General features: G+C 37.2%; 1 protein-coding gene across 3 annotated transcripts in view; it reads right to left on the minus strand.

Annotated features, from left to right (window-relative positions):
- The window catches only part of LOC5568195 (protein phosphatase 1 regulatory subunit 14B), a 228,362-nt gene that overhangs the window by 22,339 nt on the left and 190,480 nt on the right, over positions 1-15,543 (minus strand). For all 3 annotated transcript variants that reach the window (XM_021848235.1, XM_021848236.1, XM_021848234.1), the window contains 2 exons: positions 4,706-5,048; positions 562-636 (listed from right to left, as the gene is read on the minus strand). In XM_021848235.1, coding sequence (XP_021703927.1) covers positions 562-636; positions 4,706-4,918 — 288 coding nt within the window. In that variant the 5' untranslated portion in view covers positions 4,919-5,048. The remainder of the gene's footprint in view (positions 1-561; positions 637-4,705; positions 5,049-15,543) is intronic.

The raw sequence follows: 15,543 nt of genomic DNA on the forward strand, positions 1-15,543 counted from the left end.
GTTGCGTATTCTTGGCCATTGGCGGATCCGCTCCATTGTTGACGGTCGCTCTATCGGTTTTATTTGCATATGTACAACCTCGGCAAACATCTGAGGCTAAAACCGCGCGCCTACTGTGGTAAATTTGACCTGGCTGGCCTTCACCAACGGAGACCACGTTGGTCAAGTTCAGGCGAACTGGATCGAATTTTGAGACGCCGAACAACTTCACAGTGGTGACCGACCACCCACGTAAAAATTGCTTGGTCCAATCGACCGTGGCCGTGACGATTGTTTTGGTCATGCGGAAAAAAACAACGGCCTGCCTTCATAATAGCACCGAAGTAGACTTGGTTTGTGATGACGATGACCAAAACGGAGCGCCGGTCATTGACGTTATTTTCTTGGCATGCTTGGATTTGTGTTTGGTAAAACGCTAAGAATAATAATGCCATACATCAAATTGGAAATAACTTAATTTACCAACTGATTCAACTTTAATTAAGTAAAAATAACTTAAAACAATAATAACAACAATAAGTCGGCTTATTGTATTCTAGGGATGGAACCGGAAATACTTACAAACAGGTGAGATCTTCTGATGTCATCGGTATCCATGTCGAGAATTTCGTCAATATCGACATCTATCGCTTCCGTCTATGTGTGCGGGAAAAGAAAAATAAGCATTAAATAGAATTAGAATTTACGAACTATTTACGAAGTAAAAGAACAATCGATGTCAGATAATAAGGAGCTTCCCTGCAAAAAAAACATTCGAATCGGTTGAGTCGTCTCCAAGAAATCTCAAAATTAAAGTACATTTTTTATGTTTTCAAGATCCTATCACGAGCAGAGTGATACCACAAACATAAATGCTCATTTCACAAAAACGGTTGCACCAAATCACTACATTTTAACACAGCAGATTCTCATCGAAGTATTGTTTCGAATAGTGAATAACCGAACATGCGAAAAATCTGTAGCTTGAAATATTTAAAAAAAAATCTCTGAATCTAAATGATCCATCATCAAAATCGTTTATAAGCATTCATTACACTTGAAAAACTAAGGGGAAATTACATAGTCGTAACTCATTGTTGCATTAAAAATAAATTAAACCGCCTTGAATTTTTATCTAAACTAGAAAAATTGAAGAAGAAAACATATATTTTTTTTAATTTCTTCGTGCTTCTTTTATGAATACTCAGGTAAACATAGAACAAAATCTAACAAAGTAGAAAATCTCGGCAAACTTTCAAATAGAAGCAATAAATTCTGGAAGTAATTGGAGCTGAAGGTTCAGATACACTGAACGAAATGAAAATTTTGGAAAACAGCATTGATTTTTAACAGGTCCCTTATTCTAAGAGTTAATTTTGATAAATATTCAAGAATTTACGAAAAAAGTAAAGAAATTCGAAATTATATGAAATTAGGTGGTATTACACAAAAAAGAAGTTGAAATTTCGAACGAAGCAAGTGATTCTAGGATGGAGCTGAAATTTTTTGAAAGGGAGCTGTAAATTCCAAAGGAAGATCTAAAGCTTTACATAGAAACCTCAGTAGCCGTCGTTAGAAAGGTATAAACACAGAGTCTGTGGTATAAAGGTGAGTATTTCGCGAGGAATTTATATATTTTGAAAAGTAGCTAGAGATAATTATAGACATGCAAATTACTGAGAGTGTTTGTGCAAACCGAATATGTATGTGTCTCTACCCCTATATGTATATGTATGTATACCCATGGCAAGTCACTCCGTACTATGTGTATTTAATTCCTCGTATCACACACCGAATAATGGGTCTCGCCCGTGCGCGAACAAAGAGATATAATAGTCTGACCAAAAAATGGGATGGTTTTGATAAGAATTCAATAAAAAATATGTAAGAAGGATATGTTTGAAAAAGGTGAGGTAAAAAAATAAAAAAATGACTCAAATGTATTGGGAGTTTCTAAATAAATCTGAAGATTTTGTATTGATAGAATTTAAAAAAAACTCTCCCTTATCCACTATTTAAAAATCTATATGAATTGTTCTAGGTATTAAGACTATAGGATTCTTCTAGATTCTAGTGAACTTTTACGATTTTTTTTCCAAAAATTTCTCATAAAAGTTTCCCAAAAATTCAGAGGGTTGTTCAAAGACAAAAGTAAGTAACCGAGAGACTTTTTAATGTAATTCGAAAACGGTAAGTCTTGGAAAGTTGGTGTGTTCTGCAAATTTGTATGACTTCTGTTAAATTGAACAACCTTGTGGAACAGACCAACAACCCACAACTTACCGTTTTAGAATTAAATTACAAAGTCTCTCGATTACTTACTTTTGTCTTTGAACAACCCTCTGAAACTCTACGTAAAATTACTGCAATGTAGTAATACCCTTTCAGACAAAATTTCAAGTTATTTGTAGGTCGTCATCCAAATTTCAGCCAATTCGGACTACCGGAAGCTGAGATACAGCACCCCATTACTAACTTATGTCACTGACTGTATTCTATAAATTTCTCAGCCATTATTCAGAAAGTCGCTGAAATTCTATAAATTTCTAAACCTTTTTGCAGGGATTCTTGAATGGTTTACAGCAGGAAAAGTTCTACATGACCATGTACACTTGCAATTTAAAATTATACCAAGGGTCTCCCAGGAGGCATTGCAGAGACTTGCTCAAGATTTCCTAAAAATATTTTTCTTATAACTCCACAGGAATATTTGAAGTATTATTGAGAGAAGTATTTTTTCGCAATTCCTTCAAAAATACATCCATAAATTCCTCTAGGATTGCTTCAGAAATTCTTTAAGGAATTTTTACGAAGATTTTTTTCATTAGTTTTGTTCAAAAATTCCTCCTGGGATTTTGAAGTCCTCTAAGAATTTTTCAGGGTATATTCAAGACATTACTCAGAAAATCTTTTAAGAATATCTTTAGAACATTTACTGTAACGGGAATTACAAATATAAATATCAGGAATTTCAGCTCGGATTTGTTGAAAAAAACAAGAAATTTCTTCAATGACCACTCTATGAATTTCTACAAGAACATCTCAAGAATACTATTCAGAAATTTTCTTTAATCTTTATTTTTTTATAATTTTCATAAAGAGATATTTTTATGATCTCGGCTCCAGGCTCTAGGTCAGGCTCCAAATTTGTTAAATAAAGATATATTTCTATCTATCTTAAAGCAATATTTCAAGAAATCTCTTTAGAGATTCAACCAGCAACCCAAATAACAATTTAGTTTTTTAACATTTTTTATGTTTTCTACAAAGTTGTTAGATATATCAAACGCGTGTTTTTGCTGTACATCGCACCTCTCTATCTCTTAAAGTAAAGGAATTATCGGTAGTAATCGTTTTAATAAGGCTTATTTGTTCAATAGTAAGAACCCATCAAAAAACGCTTATAGACAAATGTTTCCATCATCTGCCGAAACGGAAGATATAGTAGTTTTATGATTTGTAAGAGTTGTCTGCGCCATTTTACGCCGAAGGCAGTTAAGGGGCCTAAACTACCCCTTGAAAAAAGAGTATTTCATAAATAACTTTGTTACTTCAAACGATAGCGTGATGCAAAAACACGGGTTTTTTCATGACAAAAAACTTTGTATAAATTACAAAAAAATGTCAAAATTCTTGGAAAAAAGTTATGATGATTTTAAGGGGCCATTCACATACAACGGCATATATCTCAAAGAGTATAAGAGATAGAAAAATCATGTCTTCGACATAGTTGTTTCAAATTGCCAATTCTACAACTTTGTCGAAACACCATATGTCTATCTAAATGTATTGAAAAAATAGTTTTTCTATCTCACTGCTAGGTGGATTGATCACAAAACTTTTTTCATCAGAAGATGCGCTTCAATATATCAAGAAACTTCTCCTAACAAACTATATCGCTAAAATCAACGGTTTGTGCGCTATTCAAAAAGCGCATGAAATCGACGAAATAAATCACAGTGCCATGATTTCCTCAAAGATTTCTTGAGGTAGTTCTCCAGATATTCAGTTTGTTCTCCATTTGTCAGAACATCCTCTGTGAATTTGTCAGAATATTCTCTAAGGAGAAATATGTAGGACGTTATTCAGAAATTCTTCTCCTTTTTGACATTACGTCCCTATAGGGATAAAGTCTGCTTCATAGCTTACATAATTTTAATTTCAATCGAAATTCCAGGGAACGCTACTTTTCTTCGGTAAAAGTTTACCGAGATTATTAAGAAATTTCTAACGAGATTGGGCACATAATTACCGATATATTAGCTGTTGGGTTCTCGGTGAATACGTTTACCGAACTAGATTTCCGAATTAAAGTGTATGACTAGATTTTCGAAGTTCCATAGGGGTAAAAATTATGTGTAGTGTTTCCAAATCTGCTGAAGCATTTTTTTAACAGTTTTGAAGGATGTATATAATATTTTCTAAAGGGATTCCAAGAGCATTTTTCAAAATTTAGATTAAAAAGTTTAATCCCAGACAAATATCGTGGTCAGTTGGAAAAACAATTTGGTCCATCGGACTCAAAACAAGACAAAACCAGTGCAAATGTGATCCACGGGTCCATCGAGTTAGCCATGAGAATTAACTTTATGGTTCTCAAAATCGATATAGAAATAAGGAATATCGAGTAAGGGAGAGTTGGCTGTATGTTCAATATTTTTGAGCCTAGATTTTCATAAGAGGATCCCATATTAAGGAGCGTAGCAAGGCATCTCCCAATTCTCACCGGTGGATCGAACAGCTTCTGCAGCTCGTCGTACAGCCACATTTCCACGGCCAGCCGCTTCCGGATCAGGCTCATCTGGTGTGATCCGTACTTGGCGGTCAGGAATTTCTCCCGACGCTCCTTCACTTCGCCCTTCTCGGTGAAGTTGACCCTTAGGCCGGTGCGACCCGGCGATCGTTCGCAGTCATTCATGGTTTCAACGCCGCACTGCATTCCGCCGCCCCTATGTCCGTGTCCGATTTGCCGCCGTCAATCGAGGGTCCGGTTTTTACAGCTATTCGCGGAGGGCCGTGGTGAGTCCCCCCTCTTTCCTGTGTGGGTATCTTCCAATCAAAGCCGTAATCTGAAAGGAAAAGAAGATAAGGGAAACGATCTTTATTTGTGGAAAATTAAATTAATAAACATGATGGGGCGGCGTCGATGAAGAGGCTTTAAATCAGGCATGCCCAACATTTTTTAATCGCGGGCCACATTCTAGAAAAAAATGTGCAACGGGCCGAATTTGTCAAAACCAGCAACAATCCCAACATTCAACATTTTTTTGGGGAAATTGTAGAAAGACAACAGATTATTTTTCTCGAAATTATACGTATTTTCAAAATTCAAAATATTTTAAATTTGAATAATCTATAAATAAAGTTAATTTAAACAATGAAAAAAAAAAACGAAATTATAAATAATTGAAAAACCGAATTTAGTACTATATCATTTGATTCCGCAAGACAGATTGACAGATATGCGTATTTCGACCTGTAACGGTCGTCTTCAGAGTCGTGTACTAGACTCGACGATATTATATGCATGAAATTGAATAAATATATAATAATAGCTTTGAGTCTACTTATACCGCTTAATAGACAATTCAGCGGGCCAGATAAATTAGAAGAATCTTCAAACTCTTCGCGGGCCACACAAAATAGAACTGCGAGCCGCACGTTGGGCAGCCCTGCTTTAAATTGAGCAAACGTGATGCGTTCGGTCTTCGAGGAGTTCGGAGAAAATGCGAGGAAGTTTAAAATAAATCCCCTCCAACAATGCTGCGGGCGCGGTCGCCAGCTCTCGCGGACACTTAACTAATCACGAGGTAATGTGATTAGGACTAATTTGGACAATTTATGGTACTGGGAAGTGAGGCTTTAATTCTGCTGTTGACTCTCGGAATGTGCGCTTCGGTTGACATTTGATCTCACAGAAGCGGCCAACGGGAAACAAAGAGAATCAAATGGTTTGCTGTAGAGGTTGATGCCTATTTTTTTATATTTTTTTATTGTCTTCAGTATTCATTCATATATGATATTGCATTATGACAAACTTTTTGATAAATTCTTGTATCCAACTTGAAGTCAAACTTCTTCCGAAGATTTCTACTTTCTTCTTCTTCTTCTTCAAAGATCTCACAAGAAATCTTTGGAAGGTTTCATCAACAGTGGATGGATCTTGCGAAGACACATGCAGAATGCAGAAGATTCTTCGGTCTGTAGTAACAATGGTTTTTTAACTAGGGTAATTTTCCTATTATTGCGGTATTTCCTATTATTGCGGCATAAGAATTAAACCCTCATTATTAATCGAAAACTCTATTTTCTATGGATATTATTGATGATGATGAAAGTTTATAATATTCCCAAGCTGTACCAAATGAATGCTTTAAAAATTAAACGATTTTGATCGTTGGAAGAACAGTTTTAAATGATGCATCAAGAAAAGCCTATATTTTTAACCAGTCTCTCTATCTACGGGCGGGTTTTCATAAGCTTAAATTTTTAAGTTTAGAATCAAAACAATTATATGTAGCGGGTATATCAGTTCAGTATGGATGTAGTTACATGATAAATATTTAATTTTGAATAAAAGTTCTATATTTTTGAGAAAAAACATAAACCGCAATAATAGGACAATTAAAATAGCTTTTTGCCTATTATTGCGGTATCTGTAAATCTCATTCAAAAATTCGATATTTCAATAGTCATTTTAAATGTAATTGCTGGAAACATTAATTATATTATTAAGATACTAATTAGGGACATAATTTAGAGTTATTCATACATTTATTTGGTCAAATAAAAGGTTTATGTTTATTTTAACCATGTAATTCCTCTTATTTACAAATATTTTGCAAATAAACACAATGTTTACCAAAAATCACGTAAACTGACTGAAAATCGGAACATATGCCAAAAATATGTTGAAAAACTAAGATATAAGATGATCGCAAGGAAGCAATCCTTTAAAATTGTGTTGCTAGTGGAAAATATTGTTAAAAGCATCAAAATTGTAGGTTATACTTAAGTCAACAAATTCATTTATTATATAGCGACTAGTGGTCTCAGATGGAAGAACCTTATCTATTCACTTTAACATTGTCCACCTACGACAAAAGAGGAGATGAAACCGGCAGAAAATCATTCGATTCTGTTGATTTATTTTCGAATCGTGACATAAAGTAATGAATTAGTTTTCCTCATAGATATGTCCAAAGTCACACAAACTGACAGTTCCGTGCAGTGTCATTAACATGGAGGGAGCATAATTTCAATGCTCGAACATTGTGTGGTATTGAATGTATATGGATTGTAATAAAATCTATGATTTTTGGTATACCGCAATAATAGGACGGCACTACCGCAATAATAGGACAAAATACCGCAATAATAGGACAGAGAAAGAGCTTCAGATTTATGTAAAAAAAATGTATGTATGATTCCAAAAATTGCTTTTTTACTTCACTATACTCCAGATAAAGGATAGTTTTAACACTTGACATTGCAAAATACTATAATATTTAGATTTTGAACACTGCAACACTGATTTTAATTCCAACATCGTGCTTAAGTCCTCCATAATAGGACGGATACCCTAACATTCCTCTCCTTCCCCGATGACCGTAAGGACATGACCGGCGCCGTTATTGACTTTTGAATTTTAAGCTTACGGTGTGCTCACATTGATAATGGTAAGCACATCCCAAGCCCCATTCATTGAATCGATATGCAACTTCGATTATTCTGGTCGATCAGGGAGTACCAACTCCGGTCCTCAATACTCATGCTCATGCTTTTTCGTGACTGAGTGCATATTGTTTTCCTCTAAGGTTCATAACTAGGGTAACATGGTCCAATTCAGACCTAGTAACAGTTTTTTGGTCATATCTTTTCAGCATGATGTACGGCAGGAAAAATTTTATGTTTTCTTGAAAGCCTGATTCAGCGCGCAGACTTTTCTCTCAGAGAGTTTTTTGATACAACCCACCAGGAAATATCTAGACATGTTTGAACGAAGTTCTGCAAAAGGTCCGAATTGGACCAACCCTGTTCTAATTCGGACCCCCCCATGTTCTAATTCTAATTTTATCGTTTTTTTGCTATGGTAGTTATAAAATAAAACTCCGTTTTGTTTGGTACCGTAAATTCGGGGTAAATTGATCAGTAGGGTGAAATTGATCACCGTGTCATGCGATTTTATTTCTTCCTAATAGTGCACCAAAATCAATGCAATCGTTTACGTGGTTTGTCTTAAATATTGTGGAATTGTGTGTAGTGAAGTTTTTTGTGTCAAAGAATGTTTATTTCCATGAGAATAATGTAAAATTTCAAAATCTTGTTTGGTGTGATATTGATAGACACCCATAAACTTCTAGTTCTACAGAAGGATTCGGACATGGTGTAAGCCTAAAAGTTTGTGAGGATGCTTTGAAAATATCCCCAAAACAGATTTCACCATCAAAACTCTTACAAATTTGCTCGTTTTGTTGAAATAATTGAATTTCTACTGCATCTTAGGAAAATCCTTTGGAAATTGCCTACATTTAGGCGTTTTCCGTGATATTCTTGAAATTATTTCCATAAATATTGTCTTGTTAGGATTTTGGCAAGCATATTCGGATTCAGGAGGCCTAAATTAAGTATGTAGAGTTGATTTCAAAACTTACAATAATCTCATTCACAAGTGATCAATTTCACCCCAAAATGAGATCACACGATTTTTTATTTTGGAGATTATTTTTAGCATCAACATCACATTTGTTACAAAATTTCGGTACCTGAGTCCATGAAACACACTGTCGTACTTGTTTTTCTGCATTCAGTTGTATGGTACTGATTACATTTTAGAAATCAGGCCAGAAAAAACGTGAAAAATGATCAATTTCACCCGAAATTACGGTATCAAAGCTTGAACTTCTTCTATAAGCGCAAGCATAAAAAATCACTTCAATGCGTGAAAAATTCCAACTTAGTTCGAGTCAGAACCAGCTCAAGTAAAATATGAATTCATTAAAAAAAACATGGGTGAAATCTGAAACTAATTCAAAATTAAGTACAGTGAACTTTCCCTAACTCGATTTTAAACTGAACATTGTGTATTGGACATATCGAGATAAAGAAAATATATCTTTTAATTAGGGAGCTTTTTGTTATTTTTACAAAAAACATTATAAAAAGCCATTTTTGCTTAAAATATAGTAAAACTTCAACGAATATAGAATCAAATCAGTGACGGACTTGATGTAGTGGTTAGAAAACACGCCTTTTACGCCGAGGACCTGGGATTGAATCCCATTTCCAAGGGTAGTCACGTATGATGTAAAAAGTTATTGTGACGACTTCCTTCGGAAGAGAAGTAAAGCCGTTGGTACAGAGATGAACTAGCTCAGGGCTTAAAATCTCGTTTATAAAGATAGAGCAAGAGTGAGAGCCATGGCATGGAAATATTGTATTGAATAGGTTAACTTGTTCGGGAAACTGAAGGAGACAGCATCGAATCTTGGGGCATCTAGTTGGAGAAGTATCGACATACTTTCATTTTAGGGTCAAAGTAGGCTATATTAAAGTGATTATTTTCATGCTGAAAAAAACATTATATCGGGTAAGGGAAAGTTGATTGTATTGTTCTGAGCACTCGTAAAACTTTTTTTTTTGTTTCGTATTGTCATACAAATTTGGAAGAGCGAGTAAGGGCGCTTAAGCCTAGGCTTCATAGCCAGGACATACGGAAGAAATACCTGTGTCCCATCCTTGGAAAAGAACCACAAACAACAATGGAGTGCGCATTAACTTTCTTAGCAACGCCACTCCCAACGATTTTACCCGATCTCCCTGAATGGAACGGTTGGTACGGTTGTCCCCGTTTCTTCCATCACAATATTTAAAAAATATTCCGTCTATCATATTATTCATTCGTGAATAATCTGATCGCCGGATTTCTTTAAATTACCTTCAAACCCCAAGTCTGCACAGTGGGCCTGGCCATTTTAATATTTGTATCAAATCATTGATATGCTACAAATATTAATGCTGACAAGAAAATACTGGATGAAATTTCGGTATTTCCAGGATGCTTTTCAATATTGGCTGTGCAAGCACTTAGAATAGAATAGAATTGAATAGTATTGTCATACAAATTTGGAACGCTGTTTTCAAAATAGGCAATTAATAGAGACTCTTTTCAAGTAGCTAATTTATTGATTTGTTTTTTAGTGGACTACCGTATTTAATAGATTTTTCGAAGACTTTTACTTTACCGCAACAGGAACGAAGGCACCATCCATTTTCTGGCAAGTCGAGAAGACTTTCACGGATTGCAGCCTTTGAAATAAACTTCGTTTGTTGAAAATCAAGAGGTCCTTATTAAACCATATCAAAAGGTCCGGATTGGACCAATGCACATTTTGAGATGTTCAAACTAGTTGAGCACAAACAGTGCATAGACATTTAAAAACCATATGGTCAGATGAAAGCTTAGGCTTGTAGGGATTAGATTATGAAATAACACAGAAAGATTGGAGAATTATTGTCAATTCCAGAAGCTTGGAAATAATGCTAACCGATAGCACACTAGAGCACTTGAAAACAACAAACTAATATGAAAATCAAACGAATTAATTGAAAGGCGTCAAATGTGACGGTGGGTAGAAAAACGGTACACACGATCTTTACAATAGCGCCAGTATTGAGAAATGTTTGATAGTCCGAATTAGAACAGGGTCCGAATTGGACCACCTTCCCCTACATCTACACTAGGGCACCCATACCATTGGGCGTGATAACCACTATTGCAATTGGTGAGTGAGCTATATCTACATATTTCCTTAAAAGTGCGCCATCTATTGAATCAAAGGAGCCCCCGGTTGACGGTTTCCATTAGCAAATTTGTTCCAGTTTCCACCCTTCTGAGTATAGCCTACTTTTTTATGCAACGCCGTCCTCGATTTATTATTGTCCTTGTGCCATTCAACCAGCGGGCATTAACGGCATCAACTGAATCGAATGAAGACGCTTTCTCTAACTCGAACTAACGATTATATGAATCGAAATTATGTTTAAAAATTTATATATTACTAGAAGGTAAAAATTCAAGTAAATTAAAATGTGAATATACGTCATTACAGCAAAGTTCCACATTCATCTGTCCCACCGTATTTTTTTGTTTCAAATTTGATGTCGTTTCGCCCGTCATTGATGGCGCAAAAAATATGCACGAAACGAGGATAGAATGTGACGATTTACGACTAGAGCTTTTGCGCGCGCTTTACCCGCCCTATTCAACTAGGGCACGTCTACTGAGTTGGAGCTTTTTGTTTGGATGGCAGGCGCTAATGAGCATTGCCTGAATATTTGCCCTCTTGTTCCAGTGAAACCTGCAAGCTGAACCAACAACCGTGCAATAATCGCACCCAATACCGTTGAGTGTGCTTTCGTTAATAAATTGGAAAAACAGCACAACGGCGGTAAAAAGTGCATCATTCAACGCCAGACGGCACGACATGGCGCGACATCAATTAATTCAAGTGCAAGCAAACACAAACAACAATCATAGCACACGTTTTGCACGCAGCACACCATGTTAGTTCAACGCCTTCTGCGAGCAGACGAGAAAAATGTCTACGCGCGTCTGAGTGCTGGTGCTGCCGATTCGGGTTACTATGTCGAACAATAGGAACACGCACGCACTCATTGTTTGGTAAACCGTCAATCAGAAGTCTTTGCTGTACTGCTAGACACGACTGTCGAATTGAGGCCTAATCGTTCGTGTTAACAGCCCAGCGCATTTATGCGTATACCGGGTACCCCCTTTGGTTTGACTACATTTAATCTGAACACTTTTTATCTGTGCCCCGCTAATTTGCACATCGTCAAGATAAAAAATGGCTCATGGAACGGAGGAAAGTGAAATGGAACGCTGTGGAACGGAACGCAGAATCAAAACAAACCAGTGAAAGTTTACCGTTTCTAGGGTGACTAGATGTTCAAATTAAAAATGAACCCCGATGGTTTGCATGAGGTACCCTAAGACAAGACGTGACAGGTCAAAGTACAAAAATGAAACCAATTGCCTGTCAAAAAAGACCATTTCTTATTGGTCGTTTTGGCAAAGGCCTACATTCACATCATTGAGTTGGGTTGCAACAGGGCACTTTGTTGCTAGCCCAGCCGTGTTGCTAGATCTTAAATTAGAGTGTTCATCAAAAGTTTGAATTTCTTTCATGAAATCCTTTTGTTTCAAATCTATTTATATTCGAAGTTAAGTTTACCGCATGTGCTCCTACAATATTAAAATACATAAAAAAACATAATTGAAAGCATTATAATGGAAATTGTGTTAATTTTATCTGAAAATATCGTCGGTTTTGAATATAATTGTGAGTTTAAAAAAATAAAGCATTCTCTAACGCAGTAAATTAATGAAGCGTACAAGAAACAATTAAATTGTGAGCCTTGATATTTGATTTTTTTCACAAGATTTACTTAAGAAGAATACTGGTTCTTCTTCTTTCTGGCGTTACGTCCCCACTGGGACAGAGCCTGCTTCTCAGCTTAGTGTTCTTATGAGCACTTCCACAGTTATTAACTGAGAGCTTACTATGCCAATGACCATTTTTTTTGCATGCGTATATCGTGTGGCAGGTACGAAGATACTCTATGCTCTGGGAAGTCGAGAAAATTTCCAACCCGAAAAGATCCTCGACCGGTGGGATTCGAACCCACGACCCTCAGCTTGGTCTTGCTGAATAGCTGCGCGTTTACCGCTACGGCTATCTGGGCCCCTAAAGAATACTGGTTGCACTGGCTTTTGTATCGTCAATGTTATCGACTGAAAAACAACTGGGCAGTCTTAGTTGAGCTGTCACGTCCTGTCCTAGGAGGTACCGTTCAAATTAGCAGGGGTGCACGGTACAAACTTCTTTATTCATACTTTCAGCCATACTGTTATAAATTCATGCTCTGCAAACCGATAAGGTCCATCAATGATGAATTAAATATCCTGATATTTTGGTTGAAGTCTACCCCATTAACCCGAATCCCATTACCCCGAATGACATTATCCCGAATTTCAATATGATGGGGAAATGTCATCAATATCATCATGTCAAAATAATTGTAAATTCGGGGAAATTCGGGGTCATGGCATTCGGGTAATGTGGTAGAATCGTCGGAGTGAGTTTACAGCTATTTTTCAAATAAATCTCTAGTAAAAATACTCGATAGTATTGTTGAAAAAATGGTTGGAGTGTTTCTGGAGCTATTGATTTAGTTAATTTTATAAGAATTCTGTGAGTATTTTCCACAAGTCTGGTCGAAAGTGCAAAGTATAACTTCGAACAATGTAGATTTGAATAAGCATTAGACACCATACTCAAATTATTACTAGCAATATTAGCGTTATTGTTCCTATAGATAGCACAACTTGGAAAAACATTTTTTATTGAATTACAGTCATGAGTTATGGAACCGATATTCTTTAGATAGCTGTTTGATGGGACCATCATAGCAACTTTTTTTTAAAATTTAGTGAGGTTTTATGACACCGTATCCAGTAATAGAACATTGACTCATGGATGGTTGTCTGTAAATAATGTAAAAATAGTTTTTTTAAGTATTAATCGCATACAGTATAAGCAAGTATGAATATAAAGTATTAAAATTTCGCAAATTTGGAACATTCGCGTGTTTGAAGAACGAATCCATCCAAGCCTACTTGAACTTCGACGTTGCGTTTAAATTGCGCGTATAAGTTCTACGGCACATTCGCTCATATAGGGTAGAAGCACTGGTTTTGGCCATATCGTCAGTTGTAGACAGAATAGATTATATACAGTTTTACAATACAATGAAGCATGACACATGTTGTGTTAAGTAGACCATATTGATATGATAAAGCTACATTCTATTAAGATTAACCTAATCACAGTGGGTAATTGCCAAGAATAAAATATGTATCCTTCTATCAGTGTGTAACACACGATTACTGACAGTTAAATATGGGTAAATTGAATTGAACGTGTAACCCTTCACTAGTTAATAAACGCTCTACGAAACGGACGTGTCTCTGTGTTTCTCTGCTGCCCATATTCCTTTGTTAGGTTATGTGCTCAGCAAAAATCGGTCCGGTTTCGGAGTGTGCGAAAACGAAAAACCGCGTGGCAGTGAAAATTTTCGTCGGGAAGTTTTCGCGTTGATTTTCGAGTGCTTTGACCTCCGATCGCGTATTATGGAGGAAGAGAAGAAGATTTATCTGTTCGATGGCTCTAATCACGCGAATTGGAGTTTTCGCATGGAAGTGCACCTCGAGGAACTGGGTTTGCTCGATTGCATCAGTTCTGAGGTGGAAGCGGTGGCGGAGCTGCAAGTGCAGCCAACGGATTCGGCTGAAGTGAAACGCGACAAGGAGAAGAAAATGGCGGATCGGCTGAAGCAAAACGTCAAATGCAAGTCGGTGCTCATCCGGAATATTGCGGATTCGCAACTTGAGCATATCAAGGGGAAGCGAACTCCGGCACAAATCTGGTCGACTTTGCAAAACACGTTTGCGCGCAAGGGAATCTCCGGACAATTCTATTTGTTGAAAAAGCTTTCGGCCATGAAGTATGACGAGTCCACATCCCTGCAAACGCATTTGTTGCAGTTCGAACGTATGGTGCGCGATCTTGATTCGGCGGGGATTGAACTGCAAGAGTGTTTAGTGGTGTTTTATTTGTTGCAAACGATGCCCCGGTCGTATGGGCAGCTCGTGACGGTTCTTGAAACCCTTCCTGCCGAACAGTGTACCCTCGAGTTCGTGAAATCGCGGTTGCTAAGTGAGAGCGTGAAACGTGAGAACTGTGATGTGGGGGCGACAGGAGATGATTCGACGGCGTTCTCCGGGAAAAGTGGCAACCCTCCGAAGTACAAGTGTTACGCGTGCGGAAAAGTCGGCCACAAGCGCTCTGAGTGTCCGTCTCACAAGCAATTGGATTCAGCGAAGAAGAACAAGCAAAAGAAGAAAGAAAAGGCTCATTGCGGCGAGTCAGAAGTGATTTTCGTCAGTGATTCGTTAAGTGCTAGCGCGGAATGCACTCAATCGAAGTGGATTTTGGATTCTGGGGCCTCCGACCATATGGTCTGTTGTGCTGACTGGTTACGTGAGGTCAAGAAACTGGAAGTTCCGGTGAAAATCCAGGTGGCGTCGGGTGAAACATTGTTGAGCCGTTACACTGGAAAGGTGGACATGGTAGCCATGGTTAAAAAGCGACAAGTGAAGTGTGTTGTTGAAGATGTGCTACTGGTACCCGGTATGAAATACAACCTGTTCGTTCGGGCGTTTCATTCGTTCGTGTTTCATTTTCGGATCGCTGTTTCTCCCGACGGTATCATCGGGTGATTTTCCATCGCTCGGTAATGTGAACGGTATGATCCACGGTGCCTGTTCTTCGCGAAGAGCATGAAAATATTCATTTCGATCATCTTCAAACGGGCTCGCAACAATCACGCTAAACTTGCTCCGCTCAAAAATGAGTGCCGAGCGCACAAAATTGGCCTCTTTTCGTGCAGCACAGATTCTGTACAAAGGGGCTGTACACAGTT

This window comes from Aedes aegypti, chromosome 2 (assembly GCF_002204515.2).
Source record: "Aedes aegypti strain LVP_AGWG chromosome 2, AaegL5.0 Primary Assembly, whole genome shotgun sequence".
Lineage (NCBI taxonomy): Eukaryota > Metazoa > Arthropoda > Insecta > Diptera > Culicidae > Aedes > Aedes aegypti.